Raw genomic sequence first — 17,742 nt, 5'->3', positions numbered from 1 at the left:
CACATTCTTCATTAAAACACTTTGTTTTAATACTACACAAATTACAATATCACCTTTTAAAAAGTAATATTAACAGTAGCACTGTTGCAGCTGAAGCACTAAAATTAAGGAAAAAAAAAAAGGTTGTAGCCCAGAAAACAGTAAACTGGTATAAATGGAGAATCCACTGGAGTGTTATTCCAAGTCAGTAAAGCAACAAAAGGGAAAAAAGCAACATCGAGTTCAACAAAAATGAGATATGTATAAAAAACTCACTGTTTTTAATCTTTTTTCCTTTTTTTTTTCTTTCTGTTTCCTTTTGCAATTATGAAGATTGATGGCGTGGATGAGAATTTACTGGGATATCAGGACTGGAAGTCGGCTGAGCAAATAGAGCCACTTTTAGATACTTCTCTTCCCAGCTATGTTGTTTCTGTGCCACCACCTAGTATCACAGGCCTGGGAGTTTTCATCATTTAAACTACTTCAAAGACCACATGGAAAGAAACAGCTGGGCTTGCGATATATCAGTACACTTCCTTCAGACACAAGGCGAAGTGGAAGGCCTCTCTGGAGAGTCACGCCAAAGTCAGCCCCAAAACAAGGATCAGCTTTTCAGTAGCAGGACAAGTTGCCCTTCTCTCTCTCACCCTAAGAAGCTCAAAGCTGGACCATCTGATAACACAGGAGGGTGTCCTTTTTGTGTAGGCTTTTTTTTTGTTTTTGTTATTGTTTTTAGCAGGGATACCACCTTAACCATAAACATGAGCTTCATACTGCATGAGGTATTATGCCAAGCAACTTTGAAGAACTTGTTACCATCTGTCAGCTCAAAAATCCATTTTTTTAATAAAGTGCCTAAATACACATTTACACAGATCATAGTGGTTCCATAGAATCCTTTACAGTTTTTATATATATATGTATATATATAGGTATATATATATAATGTGCGTTTTCTTCAAATTGGCTAAATGTGTTTACATAAGACACCAATCTTGACTATAGGTATAAGTTTTAAAGCGTAATATTGACTCAATGAATTTGTTTATCATGCAAGTCTTATCTAATATTACATTGATCTGTAATATGGAACACAATGTAGTGGGTGTGCTCATTAAACACTTCATAAAAATTACTGTGCATGTGCAGTTCCGATTTTCAAATATTAATAATGACCATTTCTTTAAAAAAAGAAGTCTTCCAAAGAAGATCTACTCTGCATTAAATTGCAGTCTGAACATTATCACAGTAAGAACAGTGGACTAAAAAGCATCCAAAATTCTTCAAATTATAGTCAGCTGAACAGATTTTTTCCTCCTTGGAACAGTGAAAGCGTTTATTAGTTTGTCCCAGGGAAGGGACCAACCTAGCCACCCTTTTGCTCAGAAACAACTGCTCATAACCGTGTTATAAACACCTAAACACAGGGGCTCGTACAGCTGCAGCATTGCCAACAAACTATAAACAGCACAAAAACATCACTGTAAGACTCAACTATTTCTAGTAACCAATGATTTATTCATTTTAGAAGTCTGCTGGGTGATGCAGAAGCAGGATCAAAAGAAGTGGCTTTACAAAAGAGTTCTCCAAAGTAGCTTAAAAGGCAGGGCCATGGCCATTATGTGAAGCCCTAAATTGCTTTCATTTCAACCAGTTTATGTTTTCATTTTCAAAGAATAGTATTAGGTTTGTCTCAAGCACACGTAATAAGGAAATTACAGGTTTCCTCCACTGACGTTTGGGCTGTCACTGATATGCCCAAAGGCGATCTGGCAGAACCTCAGTCACTGCTGTCATTGTACCACACTGTACCTGCCACTACTTGGAAATACGATGTAAGCGATAGTAACAATAGCAACAGTACTATAGGTGACCGATAAGCAAACTCAAAGTCCACCTGCACTATCTGAAAATTAAAATAAAGTAAAAAAAATTCAGTCTCTCCCCCACCTCCCCAGCACAGTTCAAGCAAATGAGAAAACGTAAGTGACGCTGAAGACCTCCAGAGATGGCAGTGCTCTACTGGTGTATTCACCAGCAATATAATTAAGTTTGTTATCAAAATTCCGTATTACAGCACGGTACTGGTGAACAAATGCAGTTTTGTAATCTTACAACTGATCACGTGAACTGCGGTCAACTTTGCCTTAAAGAAAAAAGAAAAAAAAACGAAAAACAAACAAACCCAGAAATCGCTAACTCAACAGCGCCTCTCAGACACCTCTCCACATCCTGCTCTGAAGGCAACTTCCTTTGAGAAACACAGAGGAATTTTGGACTCGATTTGGCAGATTCGCTATTGCAACACGAGATGAACGTTTCCAAGAGAAACCCCTCGTGCTCCCTAAGCTCGCCTTGCCCGCAGGATGCAGCAACAGCATCCCCACATCAGCTCTCAACTCTCCTCCCCAGCCGTCTCAGACCAAGCCTGCATGCAACCAGCTCTATACAATATGGGCCAAGAATAAGGAATCACAGACAGTAAGGCAATCTTTACAATGTCAGAAAGTGTATTTAGCATTAAAAAAAGAAAAAAAAAGAACGAAAGAAACAAGTGCATACAAATACAGCTAGAAGCATTTCTGGTTTGCCAAGTGCTCTCTAAAAAAAGCAGCGCAAGTCACAGCCTACATTGAACAATAACTGTCACCAGGGAAGCACAACAAACAGTTGCTATAACAAAAGGGGGGGGGAGGGAAAAGAGAAGAATTAGAAGAAATGCCTTTATAATAAGTACATACCTTTTGTCTTCAAAAAATATAGAAACACAATGTATTCAAAAAAATCAAAATTATACAGCCATGTTTATGAAGTCTACATTTCCCTTGTCTTGGAGATATATATATATTTATATATATATATTTATAGATATATACACAATTCAAGCAGTTTTAGTTAAAGGTGACATCGGGTCATGAGACGGGAAAAGTCACGAGTCTCTCTCTTTTTTCACTTTCACGTCTCCCGCGAGGATGGTGGCGATCTCCCCCTGCATGAAGGCCCAGGGCACGTTGGAGCCGACCAGGGGGCACTTCTCGCCGCTGGGGCAATACACCTCCCCGCTGGCGCCCTGCTGTTTGATACTTTGTCTGGAGCAGGGGAAGCAGAACTTGTGAGAGGGGACCGAGGGGCACTGCACAAAATGGGTGTCTTCTAGGCGCTCGTGGCACAGGGTGCAACACAACGGCACGCTGGCGGCGAGGGATGAGTCCGGCAGGCTGGCAGGGTGCACGGGCTCCAGCCCGCCTGCCGCGTTCGCCCCCTGGCTCGCCACCTCCCTGCCGGGGCCCAGCCTCCTTTGGTTCATGGCAGAGGGCGAGGGGGGGCTACTGCTATTCCTCCGCGTGGTGGAGTGGACTTGGTTGGCATCTTTGGAGGCGTGGTTGCCCCCGGCATTGTCCGCGACTAAAATGAGCGCGGCCATTGGGGACTGGCCGTTCTGGGCCGCCTCGGGCGGCGTGGTCCGGTTGGAGTGAGGAGAGGCGGTGGGCGGCGGGGGGGACATGAAGGAGGTGGCAGTCATGGGCATCTTCATCCCGTCCGACGAGGTGGGCAGCCACGGCTGCGCCTCTCCGTTGATCTTCGGGGGTCCCGCTTCGCCCTCTGGCTCGGGCGAAGGCTTCCTTTTCCGGGCTGCCCGGGCCCCTGGAAACGCGGCGGGAAGGGGAGGAGAGAGGGCGAAGAGGAAATTCAGTAACGACACGCCACCGAGCGCCCGCGGCCCTGAAGGGGAGCCGCCGCCGCGCAGCACCCCGAAGGGCGGCACAGCCGCCCACGAAGGGTGGCCCTCCCGAAGGGTGGCGCGGCCACCCCCGTCGTGTGGGCCCACACTCCCCCGCCGCAGCCCAGGAGGTCGCCCGCCCCACCGGGGCCCCCAGCCACCCCACGCACCCACCAGCCGCCTCACCTGGCTTGGCCACGGCACCGTTGGTCTCATAGCCCAGCAGCCGGCCGCCGGCCATGCCCGGCTCCTTCTTGAACTTGCTGTCGAAGGGGGGCACGGCATGGCCACCGTGCTGGTGCAGGGCCAGCAGCGTGTCCCGCACGGTCTTGGGCTTGGCCAGCCACTCCTGCTCACCGCCCGGCCGGGCCTTGCCCTCGGCGCCCAGCTCCGCCGCCGCCGCCGGCAGGCTCTCGGCCGAGCCGCGCTTCTCCTTGCCGCCGTCGTGCTCGCCCGCCGCGCCGCCGCCCGCCGAGGACGACGAGGACACGGAGCCCGGGCGCTTGTGGCCCAGCTCGCCGGGCTGCCCCGCCACCTGCGCCGCCGCCGCCGCCGCCGCGGGCGGCTGCTGGGGGACGGGCACGGCCATGGGGGCGGGCGCCGCCGAGATGGCGGCCAGCGAGGCGGCGGCGGCGGCGCGGCCGCTGAGGCCGCCGATGGCGGCGGGCAGCCCGGCGCCGTTGACGAGCGGCACCAGGGTGGGCGGCACGGCGTGCGTCCGCCGCGGGTTGGGGCTCTGCCGGTTGAGCTCGGGCGGCTCCTCGGGCTTGGGGAAGCCGTTGGGCACCAGGATGCCGTTGACCTGCCGGCCGCCGCCGTACTCGGCGCCCAGGCGCGGCGGCGGCCGCTCGGCGGCGGCCAGGGGGTAGCGCTCCAGGGGCTGCGGCGGGGGCCGCGCCGCCGCCTCGGCCGCCGCCGCCGCCGCGCTGTGGCCCAGCTGCTGCTGCTGCTGCTGCGCCAGGATCTCCTTGGCGGTGAGCGGCGGCTGCTTGGCGTGCGGCGGCGGCGGGGCCCGGCCCTCCTGGAAGCCGTGCGCCCGCTTCAGCTGCCGCGCCGTGTCGATGACGAACTCCACCCGGTCGGCGCCCTCGTAGTTGACGCAGCCCCGGCACACGGGCTCCGTGAAGTCCCAGATCATGGCCCAGGGCATGCGGGGCAGGTCGCACAGGTAGCACGACTGCCGCCGGGAAGCAGCCGCCACCGCCGCCGACGACATGTCCCGGCCCGGGGGCGGCAGCGGGCGACCCCCGCTCCGGCTCCGGCCTCCGCCGCCTCCGCCCCTGGCCACCGGAGACCCGACGGGCAGGCTCGGGCTCCGCAGCCGCAGCAGGATCGTCCGCCGGCTCCCCTCCCCCGCCGCTCCTCCTTCCTCTCGCGGCCACGCAGACGCGCGCGGCGGCGGCGGCCCCGGGCGGGCAGGGGCGCGGGGCGCCGCGGAGCCCCTTCCCTCGCTGTCGCGGCGGCGGTCACCGGGCGGCGCGGGCGCTCATCGCCGCGGCGCGGCTCGCTCGGCTCGCGCAGGGCTGCGGCCGCTGCCGCCCGCACGGCTCCCCCGCTCGCTGGCTACTACGGGGCGGCGCGGGGCGGCGGGGGCCGGCGCGGCGCGGGGCGGGGCCGGCGCTGGGGCTGGGGCTGGGGCCGGGGCCGGGGCCGGCGCTGGCGGCGGCGCCGTGCCGTGCCGTGCCGTGCCGCGCCGTGCTGGGCTCCCGCCACCACCGCCGCCTCTGCTCTGCGCGCCGCGCCGCGCCGCGCCGCCGACTCGGTTCTTCGACAGTGCCGGGCCGCGCCTGCGCGCTGGGCCCGCCCCGCCGCCGCCGCCGCCGCCGCCGCCGCCGCCGCCGCCGCGCTCCCGGCCCTGCCCGGCCGCCGGGGCCGCGCGGCGCGGCGCAGCGCGGGGATCCCTCCCGCGGGGGCCGGGCGCGCCCCCGCCCCGTCTGCGCCCGGCGCGGCGGCAGCGGCGGGGGCCGGACGCGCGCTGCGGCAGGGTAGGGGCGGGGGGGGCTGCTAATTAATTTTATCAATATTATTTATTTTTTCCCCCCTCGTTATTTTCTGCACCACCGACGAGGCTTTCTCGAAACGCGTCACTCGCAGGGATGCCCCCTGCAATGCGGGGCCCACCCCCGCTCCGCTCCCACCGTCGGTGCCGTCCCCGGCCGTGACCTTGGGCAGACCGGCCCGGGGCTCTGCCCCGCGGCCAGCAACGTCCCCCTCCCGGGGCTGGGGCCGGGGCGCTGCCGCCTCCCTCGCCCGTGCCCCCTCGGGGCAGGGCCGGCTGCGTGCTCCGCGCCAGGGCAGAAGGGCCCCTTATAAATAAATACGACGATTACCCATCTCGACTTTTTTTTTTTTTTTTTTTTTAGCTGTTGTCATTTTGTACAGGAAATAGGACATTCTAGATTTCCTGTCATTTTCAACCACAAACCATCGGTTCTCTAATACAGATTGGCAAAAATGCACACAGAATAAATAAACACCGCCCATTCCCCCCCCCCCAAAAAAACCCAGAAAACTGCATTTTTTCTCCGTCCCGCTTCCACGCTCCGCAGACCTCATCTGCCAATTGCATCCACACCGGGGAGAGGGAAAAAAAATAAGTGTGCATGCTGGAGGGCAAAACACGGAAAGGGGATGTTATGCAGGGGGCGGGCGGCCCCCAGCGCCCGACGGCACGACCGCTGCGCTCCGCCCTGCCGGGGCCGCCGGGGCGGGGGGCGCTGCCGGCGGCCGCCCCCGCACCAGGCACCGCCTCCCCGCTGCTATTTCTGGGCCGGGCGCTCCCGCCGCGCCGCAGCCGCTACTCGCGGAGCGGCAGCTGCGCCCCCAAACCGACGGGGCGCTCGCCTCTCGCCTGCCGGCGTGAGTAGCGGCCCCGGGCCAGGCTGGGCGTCCTGAAGGCGCTTTGCTGTTAAACACACACGGCTGCACGGTGCCGCTGCCCTCCCGGAGCCCCCGGCCCGGGACGCGCCCCCCGCACGTCGGGGCCGCGGCACCGCCCGCCCTGCTGCGGGAGCCGCCGGGGAGCCGGGAGTTAATGCCGCCTGCTTGCACAAAACACCCTCCTTTCGCATCGCTTCAAAGCCCTTTAAAGCTGTTTCTCTTCCCCCCCCCGCCTCTGGAAAGACGCTTTATCCAGGCATGCTAAGTAAACAGATCTTTGTTTTCGTCTTCCACCCACTGCCCTTTTTCTCCAGCCCGGAGTTGGAGGCTTGCCAAGCCGGCTGCAGCGATTGCTGCCCCCCCACTCTCTCTCTCTCTCTCTCTCTCTCTCTCTCTCTCTCTCTCTCTCTCTCTCTCTCTCTCTCTCTCTCTCTCTCACACACACACACACACACACACACACACACACACACTCTCTCTCACACACACACACAGGCACACACAGGCAGACGCGTGCACACACACTCACGCACATGCACACACACACAGACACACACAGACACACACACGGAAGAAGCAGGGTTTCTCGGGTGAGGCAATGCGCCTGCAAATGGCAGGGACAAGGCAGGAATTGTAATTGCACTTCATCATGTGATGGCTTATGAAAGAGGAAGTTGGGATGTTTTAGTCACGTACTCCTTTGCCCTCTTGCTTTAGCCTCCAGGTTCTCCGAAGGAAAAAATTACATATATTTATATATACTGGTGGAAAGCCAAGAAACTGTGTGTTTGCACATTTCAGATCATGAGCAGAGCTCGAGTGCTAGCCGAGGCTACAGGGGAGGAAGAAGAAAGCAAAGCTTTCAACTGTGGCAGGCTTTTAACTGCAGGACAGAAAATGTGATCTGTATTTATTTTACTCTATTTCTAATGAAAACTAGATGGTTGGAAAAGTCAAAATGAGCAGTATTGCGTTTTTGCTGCAGTTGCTGCCTTTGAATTCATGCTGGTGGATAAGGAAAAAAAAACGTTATGGAGCTCAACGTTGAAAAGCTGGCAGTGCTACATAGGAAATGTGGTTTATGTATCAAATCACACAAAAAAACCTCAAAGCTGCTGACTGTTACAGAACTAACTGCACAGGAATCAAGCAGACAATGCATTTGTTTCTTGTTTCTTGGTTTTTTTTTTTTTTTTTTTTTGGAAACAGAAACCAGCCTTTAGTGCCTGATCTCCGTGCAACGCCCCTTGCTATGACACGGCAGTGCTATATATAGGAACAGCGAGTGCTGGAGGACACCTGATGGGGCGTAGGGCTGTGCCGGGCCATGGAGGGGCAGGTGCCGACCGCGGGGCACCATCCCAGCACAGATGGGTTGGACCTGGCTGCTCAGTGCCCCCTGACCCACCACTGCCACCAGCCCCTGGCCACGTTTGCCCCATGGCAGACAGCATCGTACCCTCGCAGGGGCACTGGGGGCTGTCAGGGCCGGCACCTTGCCCTTTAGACTGAGCTCTGCCCGCTGCCCCCCATCAGTGCTGAGAAGATCCCCTTCTTACACTGCGTTTTTGGCATCCCACCCCGCTGCGCCGAGGTCTTGCTGCTCCTCTGCTGCTCCCTCCCTGCAGGCTCCTTCTCCCCTCCCGCTGTCCTTCCCCGCTCACAGGAGCAACTGCGTAGGGTCCCTCGTCCTTCCTTTCCTCGCCGTGTTGCGTGCCAGCCTTCGCTTCACCTGCGTCCCCGTCCCGTGTGGCCCTGCCTCCCTTCTCCACCCAAGCCCACTCTTCTCACCTTTGCCGCTGGGCTCCTTCCCGTGCCCCCTTCCTTTCCCCTGCCAGAGACCAGCACCGCTTCCTCCACGTGCTCGTTTACACTCTTCTGCCAGGCGTGAGAAGCTGCGCAGGGCGTCAGCAAAATGGCCAGAGTTGGATGGGAAACACGGTTATGCTGGAGGGGGCTGCCGGCTGCCCTTCTTCCCTCTGCAGCGAAGTACAGAGCCTCCTTTCCCCTTTCCCAGGACTGATCAGGGAAAGGCCGAGAACAGTCCTGCAAATCTTGGAGTCAGCCAGAGGCACCTGAGATCGGCCCAAAGTATCAGCTGAAGAAGTGCCATCAAGGCTGACAAGCGAGGCCGTGCAAGCTTAACCCGCTAAAACCCAACATCAAATTACAGCCTTCACCCCTGCACGGCCATGAGTCCCATCATTAAACGTTTGTCACCCTGTTTGTAGGGCCCCTGCTCGGAGGCGAGTTCGGGGAGGAAGCGAGGGCCTGTCCCTCCGTGCCACGGCGCCGCCTGGTTTTGTGGCATTTCTGCTTTTTTCGTTCTCGCTGGAGACGGCAGGTTGCTCCTGAAAGGTGGATGAAATTAGGTTTCAGTAGGCTTCCTGCCTAGGTAAGGATCATGTGGTATTTGCCAAACAGTTCAAAATCCCCTAAAGCAACTGCAGGATCTCGCTTGTAGACAGCTGCTCGTTTTTGCCTGGAAGAGTGAGTTAGCAGTAGCCATTTTAGAAACACTACAAGTTTTGCTTTTCATTTAAAGTGATCCATTCTCTTGAAGGGCAGGCAGGGGTGGCTTTTTACATATGGATTTGGGAATGTAGCATTCAAACATATGCATACATGTGATGTACTGCTTTTGCACTGATGCTGGTTACAAACCCGGGCTTGCGGCACTCTTCCAGAGAAAAAGAAAAATCTTCTGGCGAGAGAGAGATGCCAGCCAGCTCGAAAACGTGCCAGACTCGGGGGAAATTGAACTCTCTAACCTAAGAACCAAGCCAGAGGGAAAATTAAAAGCACCACACCGAGAGCACCATAAATCTGCAAGAAGGCAAAGCAGACTTGCTTTTCTCCTGCCATGAGGTTTTAAAAAAATATTTAAAATTATTATTATTTCAGAAAATAGCATATAGGACAAATATGTGCTTCAATCACCAGAATTATTTACTTGAGGAAGGTGAGCAACATTATCCTTTCAGTGACCCCATCTAATAGTGTCTCTTTTAATGCCATAGGGGGAAAAGAAAAGATGATGATACAAAGGACACTAGAATCTGGAGCAGCCTGTTGACATGAATGGGTTTGGTGTAGGCTCGTTTTAAGCCACTGGTGCACTTAGAGACACTTATAATTTTATGTGCACAAGCGTCACTACAAATTTCAAGCCACGTGCACGTACGTGCTTGCAGGACCAGGGCATATTTCCCTGAGAGCTGCTGGCCGGCAGCATCTCACCTGCGCCCGTGTCCCGCGCAGCCATGGCTCGCCGCAGAGCTGACTGATGGTGGCAGAAGCTAGCAGAGACGCTGGCAGCAAAACACGCCGCAGACAACAGAGGGAGGTCACTGCGCACCAGCTCCATTTGAGAGAAAATGTGCCAGAGGATCAAGAGAGGCTTGAGCAGCATTTCAGCATCTGCTTCTTGCTTTGCAAGGAGGCCTTTTATTAACTCCTCGAAGGCAGATGGGCTGCGCTCCACTTTCTGGTTTTAACTTCTTAGTAGCTATGAGACACCATGTAAGCAGAAGCACTCGGAGAAGGGAAGCAGCAGAAGGACACTGATAAACTAACATGTCATTAGTTCACAGATAAATCCTGAAATGTGAAATGCTACATCTGCTTTTATTTTGATATGATTTTCATGCTAGAAATTTTAAGGCACACGTATGTGTGCTAGTTACCAGGGAATCACACTGAGAGCGAGAGCCTGGATCCTGCAGCTTATGCTATACCAGTGGGCTCTATCCTAGGCAATTTGGAGCAAAAATTGCATGTTTTTTTAGAGAAGGAAACAATTCTGGTTTTGACTGAGCAGTTGATTTTACCCCCCGCCATTTCTAAGAGCAGTCGAAAAAAAACAGCAAGGAAAAGATCGTGGAAATACTTGAGAAATTCAGAGATTCCTGCACTCTGGAGAGAAATAAAAACTTCAGAGAGAGATTCCCAGAAGAAAGGGCAATTGATGTGGGAAAGCTTCCTCCGTTTTCCCCAGAGCGGGTAGACAGGCACGCCGAGTTACCCCATCCGCGCCGTGCTGGGCGCTTGGCGGTGCGGCCGCAGCAGGCAGTCGCTCGGGGCTGCAGAGGAAGGGGGTGGCAACGCGCCCGCCAGGGCTTCCTGGGACGCGGGAGAGCGGCCGGCCGGCTCACCCCTTCCCAAAATAAACAGGAGGCCCCGGGAGCTGGGACCCCTGGGCGACACCACGCCGGCTCTGCTCCCGCTGCTCCCCACGCGCCAGCTCGGGAGGTTTCCCGATGCCGCCCCGAGAGCGGGACGAGGACAAGGGCTTCACCAGGAACGTCATGAATGGAGAGCAGAAACACGTGCCGAGGTATTTCTGAGGCCGTTTGGGGAGTTCGGGCTCAGAAACGCTCCCTGCAGGTTCTGGGGCGCTCATGGCAAGGTCCTCATGGCTCGTAACAGCGGAGAGCAAGGCCCAGCTCCTGGAGGCCCTGCCACGACTGCTACAGCCATCTGCAGCGTGGCAATTCCTGTATTGCCAAAACTTCCCCCAGAAGCAGCAAACAGGTGTTGGCCAGCAGCTCCAGCCGGCGGGTCGCCTACCAAACTGGCCAGAAGGGACGGTGGTCCCCAAAGACCTCTCCGTCCCCGCAGCCACCGACGCGGCGGTTTCGAGCTGTGGAGGAACGCAGCCCGGGGGAGAGGTACTTTTGGGGACCAGCAACCTCAGGGCTTCCTGCCGGCACTGGTGGTTTGGCAAGGCCGCTTTTGCACTGGGTTAGCAGTTGCCTCTCCTTCCCCACGGAAAGCTGGCAGAGTGCCTCAGGTCCCCTGGGGCTTGGGTGGACGCGTGCCGGTGGCTTCGCCACCTCCACCTGTGGCATCAGGATGCTCCGCTCCCCTGGCTGCCGCTCGCCCCCCGGCCCGGCCTGCCCTGCACCTTGGCCACCCTCCCAGGCTGCGGCGCCGGGGCTGCAGTGCTGTGAGAGGGGGGGTTGCCCTTGCAAACTGGAAGACAGACTTCCCCTTCGATTACACGCCAAGGCAATTGCTAGGGCAGCTGCCGTGACGCCTCAGTGGGATTTTGTTGGTGTCTGGTCCTGAGCCCTGGTGCTGTCCTTGTGGGGCGGCGAGGCTCAGGGGCGCTGAGCAACCCCAGCAGTGGCTCCCCCGAGCAGGTCCTCATACGGCCCATCCTCCACTTCTCGCAAGGAGCAGACATCCCCATGGAAGAGGGGAGGCAGCACCACGATGCATGGAGCTGTGCACAGCTGCTGCAAGAGAAAGTCTCCTGCACAGGCTGGCCTTCTCTTTCTTTAGGGGAAATTTAGGGTATTTGCACCCCAGGGCTGCGAGCTGTTGTATTTGGTGTCCAGGCACACTTCAGTACAGTGGGTCTGCCCATGCTTCTGCTTCTTATTGCACTGCATTATTCCAATTTTACAACACGACAAGGGTTAACAGACGTGTGCCCGAACGTGAAAAAACATGAAACGCAAGTGAAACTTGTGTCTGCCCCCACTTTGCTCCCTTTCATTCCTCTCCCTTCCTCTCAGCCGGATGCCCATGTTGTGCCCCCGCACCCCGAGCAGCCCCTTGCCAGAGCTCTCCCAGCAGCCAGAGGTAGGCGAAATGCTCTTTTCTGTGCTCCAGCCCCTCGGCTTACGTGCTCGCCCAACGCAGTCTAACATGCTAAGCAAAAACAAGTAAAAGAGAGTATTTTTATCTTCCTGCATATTCTGCCCTATGTATAGTATACTACTGTGTAGCAATGCTAAGGAGAAATATTTGCAACTGTAGGCACTAATGACATGTTGTAAACTCTTAAACAGCAGAGCTGTGTTGCATTACTGCATCCTGTCCACCTGTACTTTCAGGCACAAAGATCAAACCCATCCCTTTTCCATGCACCTACATCCATCCTGCCCAAGTGCTCACGCTGAGCTCCAGAATGAGGTGCCTGCTATGAAGTCCAATTAAATTCATATTTGATGAAAAGTACACCTGCAAAATTATTAAGTGGTAGGACTGTGCTGGAACTGGCAATTACATTCAGCCTCCTTTCCGGATATCAGTCACTAAAACAATGTGCTGAAGGCTGGGCCTTACATATCACTTAGTCTTCCAAATGGGACTAGGTGAGGGACGGGGGACCAGTCATCGCCGTCGCAGGACCTGTGCTGCTGGGTGCTGCCGAAGGACGGCTGCATGCAGGAGCTCCCTTTAGTGCTTACCTGGGTCCCTCCAATCATCTCAGCCGCAGTGTAGACATGGCCTAAAAATTGGATTAAAGCTATCTGCTTCATTTCCCATAGGCCACTGTGCAGCTCTTAGATGTTAATAACTTCCGGATATTAAAGATCTGGGATTGGTTTGAATTGCTGATCCAGAGGCAAAAGGACAATCACCTTCATCATCCATTTTCCCTCTGCCAGTTACTGTTATTGTTAACTGCAATTCCACACATTATAATTAAGGGGAAAAAAAACAGACCAAATGGAAAAGGGTACAAGCTTCTCAAAAACATCTCCCTACTAGCTGCAGCCTGACTCAGCCTTCAATTAACATTCGTACTTCAAATAGTTTTGTTGTACTGCTTTTGTCGAATCTTACATAATAGCAGGCCAGATCACCACCCAGGAGAGCCATGCTGAAGACAGGGGCTGAGCCATCTCCTGTGCACCGTCTGATCCTTCCTATCATCCAAATGGCCTTGGAAATTGGGGAGCTATGGGAGCAGAGCCTATAGCACACCTGGAGCTGCAGCCACTGCCCTCCCATTCGTCCTATCGCCATCAGCTGGGATTTCCTACCAGGATCTGAAGAGGTTGAGAGCTGAGCCCATACCTCATCCAGACTGGGGTGATGACCCTGCTTTCCTCTTGAATGATGTGGGGAAATCTCTGGCCAGAGCTCCTGTTTCTCTCCACTGCAAAAGGAAGTCCTTACAGCTCAGTAGTGTTATAAAAAACATTTATTAAAAGAATGTTTTTTTTTCTGTTGCCCATATTGGGCCTGGGTTCTAACTGGCATAAAACACACTCTGTGTGTGTGTGTGTGTGTGTGTGCGCGCAAAATAGAAAATGGAGGTTCCCATCCATTTGCACATGGGACACAGGTATGAAGCAAGGAAGATACTCCCCTGTATATTTCAGTTTAGGGGTGCTGTGTTTCATTTTAGGCAATTACTGTCACATTCATACCTATGCAAACACCTATGGAATCATGGAAATTTCAGTCACGGTTTGCACACTGCTGCCAAAGCAGTACAATGATTTAAATGGAGAGGGGAAGGCAAGGAGCTGGGCTAACCCTATTATCACTTGCTGCCTCCAACCTGATGAAACTGGTGAGCACACCGGGCATCATTCCTGCCTGGGGCAGCTCCACCGAGGCACTGAATTGCATCAGGGCTGCTTTTGGCCCAGGGTGAGCAGGCACAACCCCATTTAACGTGAGGTCCTGCGGCTGGGGAGCCGACAGGTCGCCACCGCGTTGGAGAACATCGCCTCTGCTCGGCGAGGCTCAGAGCCCCAGCCCGGGATGTCCAACCTGCCGCTCACGCTGGCCCTGCGTGCCAGAGAAGGAGGTTATTCGCCCCCCAACACAGCCCTCTGCTGAGCAGCTTTGAAAACCCCTATGAACTACAGAAAATCACATAGTGGACTAAACTCCTCTTCTGCTGGAAGAGCCCACCGTGGCATGCAACCTGAAGAGAAGTAGGTTAATACAATCGAGGGTCTGTCTTCTGAATTTTATTTTATTTTATAACAAGAGTTACGTGTTTTGGCAGACTTTTTGATGAATAGGTCAGCAGGGTGTGGAAATGTATTCTAAAGCTTTCTGCATCCTTGCACATGCTTTTAGTTGCTGAGGGTATTGCTGGCTACCTCACTTGGAAAGGTTTAAAAGAAAATGCAAATTGCAGGCAAAGGGCAGAGATACGTTTTTTGTAAATACGTTTGGCACGGGTTTTAGACGTTCCCTTGTCATTCTTTAAACAGCAAGAAAGAACCCCCACTTGACTTTGTAAGTTGTGAAAATACCAGCTTCTATGTTTACAGATGGTAAAAACCCATCGCAACCTGCTACATTTACATCTAGATAGCGTATATCAATACCCATAAAATTGTCTTTGCCTCTGAATTGGTACAGGGCAGGTATGTGAAGCATTTGGACTTTTTCACATCTTCTTCCAAAACTAGCAGCAGTAACAAAAATATATTGTTTTGCATACTTCAAAAAGAAGTCAGTGTTTCTGTGCATTCTAGTTTCAGCATCAAACTTATACACCTGAGACATGAGAAAAATAATATGACCAAAAGACTAAGAAACTCTTCTCAGATGTAACCAGAGATGTACCATTTGACAGACTGTACTGTACTGTAATACTGTACTGTAATACTTAAAGTCCTCTGTAACCAAAGGCATGTCAAGACATGCCTGTTTTGGACACTCTGAAGACATCCAGCCGCCATATTTTACATACCCTTCTAACTACATTCATTTGGTTTCATATTTGACCTTTCCATTTCAATACGTTGCCAAATAAAGCACTCCTCTTCCTAAGTCTGATACACGAATTCATACGGAGAGTATGCAGGATTCATGATCACTGTATTCACATACACACGCTAGAGTGACAGGCAGCGATAAGCAGCACAACAAAATGAAAACATTTACAAAATCCTCAGTGCAAATGCGCACTTTTTAATTTGAAGTACAGTCTGGGTTCTCTCTCTTTGCCTCATTTCTCAAGAACTTGGAGTTCACATCTCTGATCTTTCCTCCACAGCCAGGTGAGCCAGTAGGTCTCAGCTTCTGTTTGTTAGAAAGAGAAAAGTATTTTCACAGAAGTTGCATCACTGCAGAGCGAAGGACCAACTCATCTCAGCTGGGAGGACCTCTGTCACTGAATTTGGTAGGCTCTGGTTTGCAGGCCACCATCAATGGCTTTAAATGTAACACCAGACTGCATGAGACTGTGGAAACAGTGTAGAAGACATCATCCACACAGGGAAATTCACTCTTTTTTTCCTACACTAAACTCTGAAGAAGCTAAAACCAAAATTCCCATCACTGTCAATGAGAGCAGGACTGGACCTTTTATAGATATAGATATAAAACCAGATAAATATGATTATTTGGAGCGGACTGCATGTACTTTAAAAGCGTGGTATTCATGAGGAAAAGATCTGAAGACAAAATGATTGCTAACTTCTGGCCCTTGCTGGTGTTGTTGAGGGGGAGAAAACAGCAGCAACAGGCGCAAGCGGAAAGTGGCTGGCAGCCGGCACAGGGACAGGTTTCACTCCTGGCCCTTTCTCAGGCAAGACAGGGGAGTTTTTCCTGAGCACAGCCTGCGAGACTGGATCACAGCTCCTCAGCCTTCAGCATGTTAAGATTTTTAGATTTGAGGCAATGTGCCTGGCATGTGTTGGGTGAGCTGCACCTCCTCCGTGTTTTACTTGGACAGTAGAATTTAAATACCACACTGCCCAGCTCTCATTTAGCACTGTTACTACAGCCTTGTTTGCGAAGCAGGAAGAGTAATCCTCATGTAAAAATAATAGTATTGCAGAACTAGACAGGAGAGGGTGTTATTAAATACCTGGGCAAAGTCTAAGGTCACAATGCTCTAACAATGAACCAGATACATTGTCTATCTCTTAATAGGTAACCTTCTACTGTAGGATAGTTGTAATGCTGAGCAGAGTGGCAAGTGGTATCTCGTCGAAGCCCAGGTAAGTCTTCCACTTAAACAAATATTTGGCAACAATATTTTTGCCTAAACTTTGTTGCTACCAACACATCAGAGAGAAATAATAATATTCCATTTTGTCTCCTAAACGATCCCTTCTTTAAGCAGCTACATTATGTTTTAAATAGACTATAATAATTTGAGCGCTTGTTGGTAGTTAGCTGACATGCGGGTTAATTTAAGAGCACATGGAGGCAAATCCTCAGGTGATGTAAGTCATGGTAAATCTGCTACAAGGTGCCTCTCTGATCTGCTTCAGAAAGGTACCTTGCATGTGAGGTCTGCTCACCAGCCTGCAGAGATCTTCAACTATGCAGCATTTTCCTTTTTACTCACTGGCACACTCTCTGTGATAAAACGCACATTTATCTGTGCTGATAAAATTGAAATTGAACTGCAGTAATATGTGGCCAGGGCCATCCTTGTTGCATGATCCAATAAAATTCTCAGCCAGAGGTCCCTCTAAGGATTAATTTTATATCATAACAACTGCACTTTATCTATTTTTCCCCTGATATTTGCCTAGCTTTCAGTGAACTTTCCTGCTCAGTTGATGGGTTGCTCTTCCACTGCCTTAATGGAATTCCCAGTTGTGAGAGCAGCTCTGCGTATCTGTTCATTTTACCCATTTCTTCCTCAGCTGTTTCTTCCCTGTCACTACCTATTAGAGAGTTTCCCAGGCCATCAGCATTAATGGGGTGAACCTCGCACGCTCTGGTCTCTCTTCAGGAGGCAACTGCTGCCCTGCGAGTGGGCTGTGTGCTGTGCAAAAGTGCTGATTCCTGAGAAAAATCTCTCCCCTGGGCTTACAAAAGTCTTACCTTGCTTGGCCTGAGCATTGGCTTGTCCGGCCTCAGGCAAGGGGCCCCTGCTAAACAGCCACAGCCGCTCTGCCTAGGCCCCCTTACATTTTCGTCTGCCTGGGTATACCCCATAAGCCCAGCGCAGGGTAGCTAACTCCGGTTGCCGTACCTTGCGTTTATAAAGGACGCGCCCCTTAGGTGCAGCTTACCTTCCTTTTTGCTATTACTCTGTTTTAGAAGCACAGGCAAGGCCCTCTGCATTATTTTCAGAGATGTGGACCTATAATAATCTCTTCTGGGGACTTCAAGGGAGCCAAGGAGGCTGACAACTGCTCTTCACGGGAGGTTCTGACTTTAGCTTAGTTACTGCGTAATGGCAAATCCATTGGCAGCACAAATACAGCGATACAGGGAACAATAGAAAACCTGCGACTTGCTGCGTTAGTCTCCCAGAGGGCAGGCGAGAAATAGGGAGCTCACCGGCATCCTGGCGCTGCCAGTAGTTTCACACAGTACTTGTCCTCCATGGTAATTGCTCTCCTGCTAGGAACCGTGAACTTGAGAACAAAGTACATTTTATTATTTACAAGGTTTAGATGACAAATACAAACAGATGGTGCAAAGATGAC

At 52.7% G+C, this 17,742-nt stretch overlaps 1 protein-coding gene across 1 annotated transcript; it reads right to left on the bottom strand.

Annotated features, from left to right (window-relative positions):
* Positions 1 to 804: 804 nt before the first annotated feature.
* IRF2BP2 (interferon regulatory factor 2 binding protein 2) lies at positions 805 to 5,492 on the bottom strand. The gene is made up of 2 exons (XM_026109845.2): positions 3,890 to 5,492; positions 805 to 3,627 (listed from the first exon to the last, which is right to left on the bottom strand). Exons 1-2 carry the CDS (start codon positions 4,917 to 4,919, stop codon positions 2,912 to 2,914), a joined length of 1,746 nt encoding a protein of 581 aa, XP_025965630.2. The 5' UTR covers positions 4,920 to 5,492; the 3' UTR covers positions 805 to 2,911.
* Positions 5,493 to 17,742: the final 12,250 nt, after the last annotated feature.

The sequence above is a fragment of the Dromaius novaehollandiae genome, chromosome 3, assembly GCF_036370855.1.
Source record: "Dromaius novaehollandiae isolate bDroNov1 chromosome 3, bDroNov1.hap1, whole genome shotgun sequence".
Classification (NCBI taxonomy): Eukaryota; Metazoa; Chordata; class Aves; order Casuariiformes; family Dromaiidae; genus Dromaius; species Dromaius novaehollandiae.
The sequence above is the reverse complement of the archived record's forward strand: the minus strand, read 5'-3'. Positions and strand labels throughout refer to the sequence as shown.

What these genes read in the sequence shown, in the direction of transcription:
- IRF2BP2 (XM_026109845.2), bottom strand. Translation starts at nt 4,919, where the DNA reads ATGTCGTCGGCGGCGGTGGCGGCTGCTTCCCGGCGGCAGTCGTGCTAC. An exon ending in CGGTGCCGTGGCCAAGCCAG is followed by an intron (nt 3,628 to 3,889) that starts GTGAGGCGGCTG and finishes CCGCGTTTCCAG; the next exon opens with GGGCCCGGGCAGCCCGGAAA.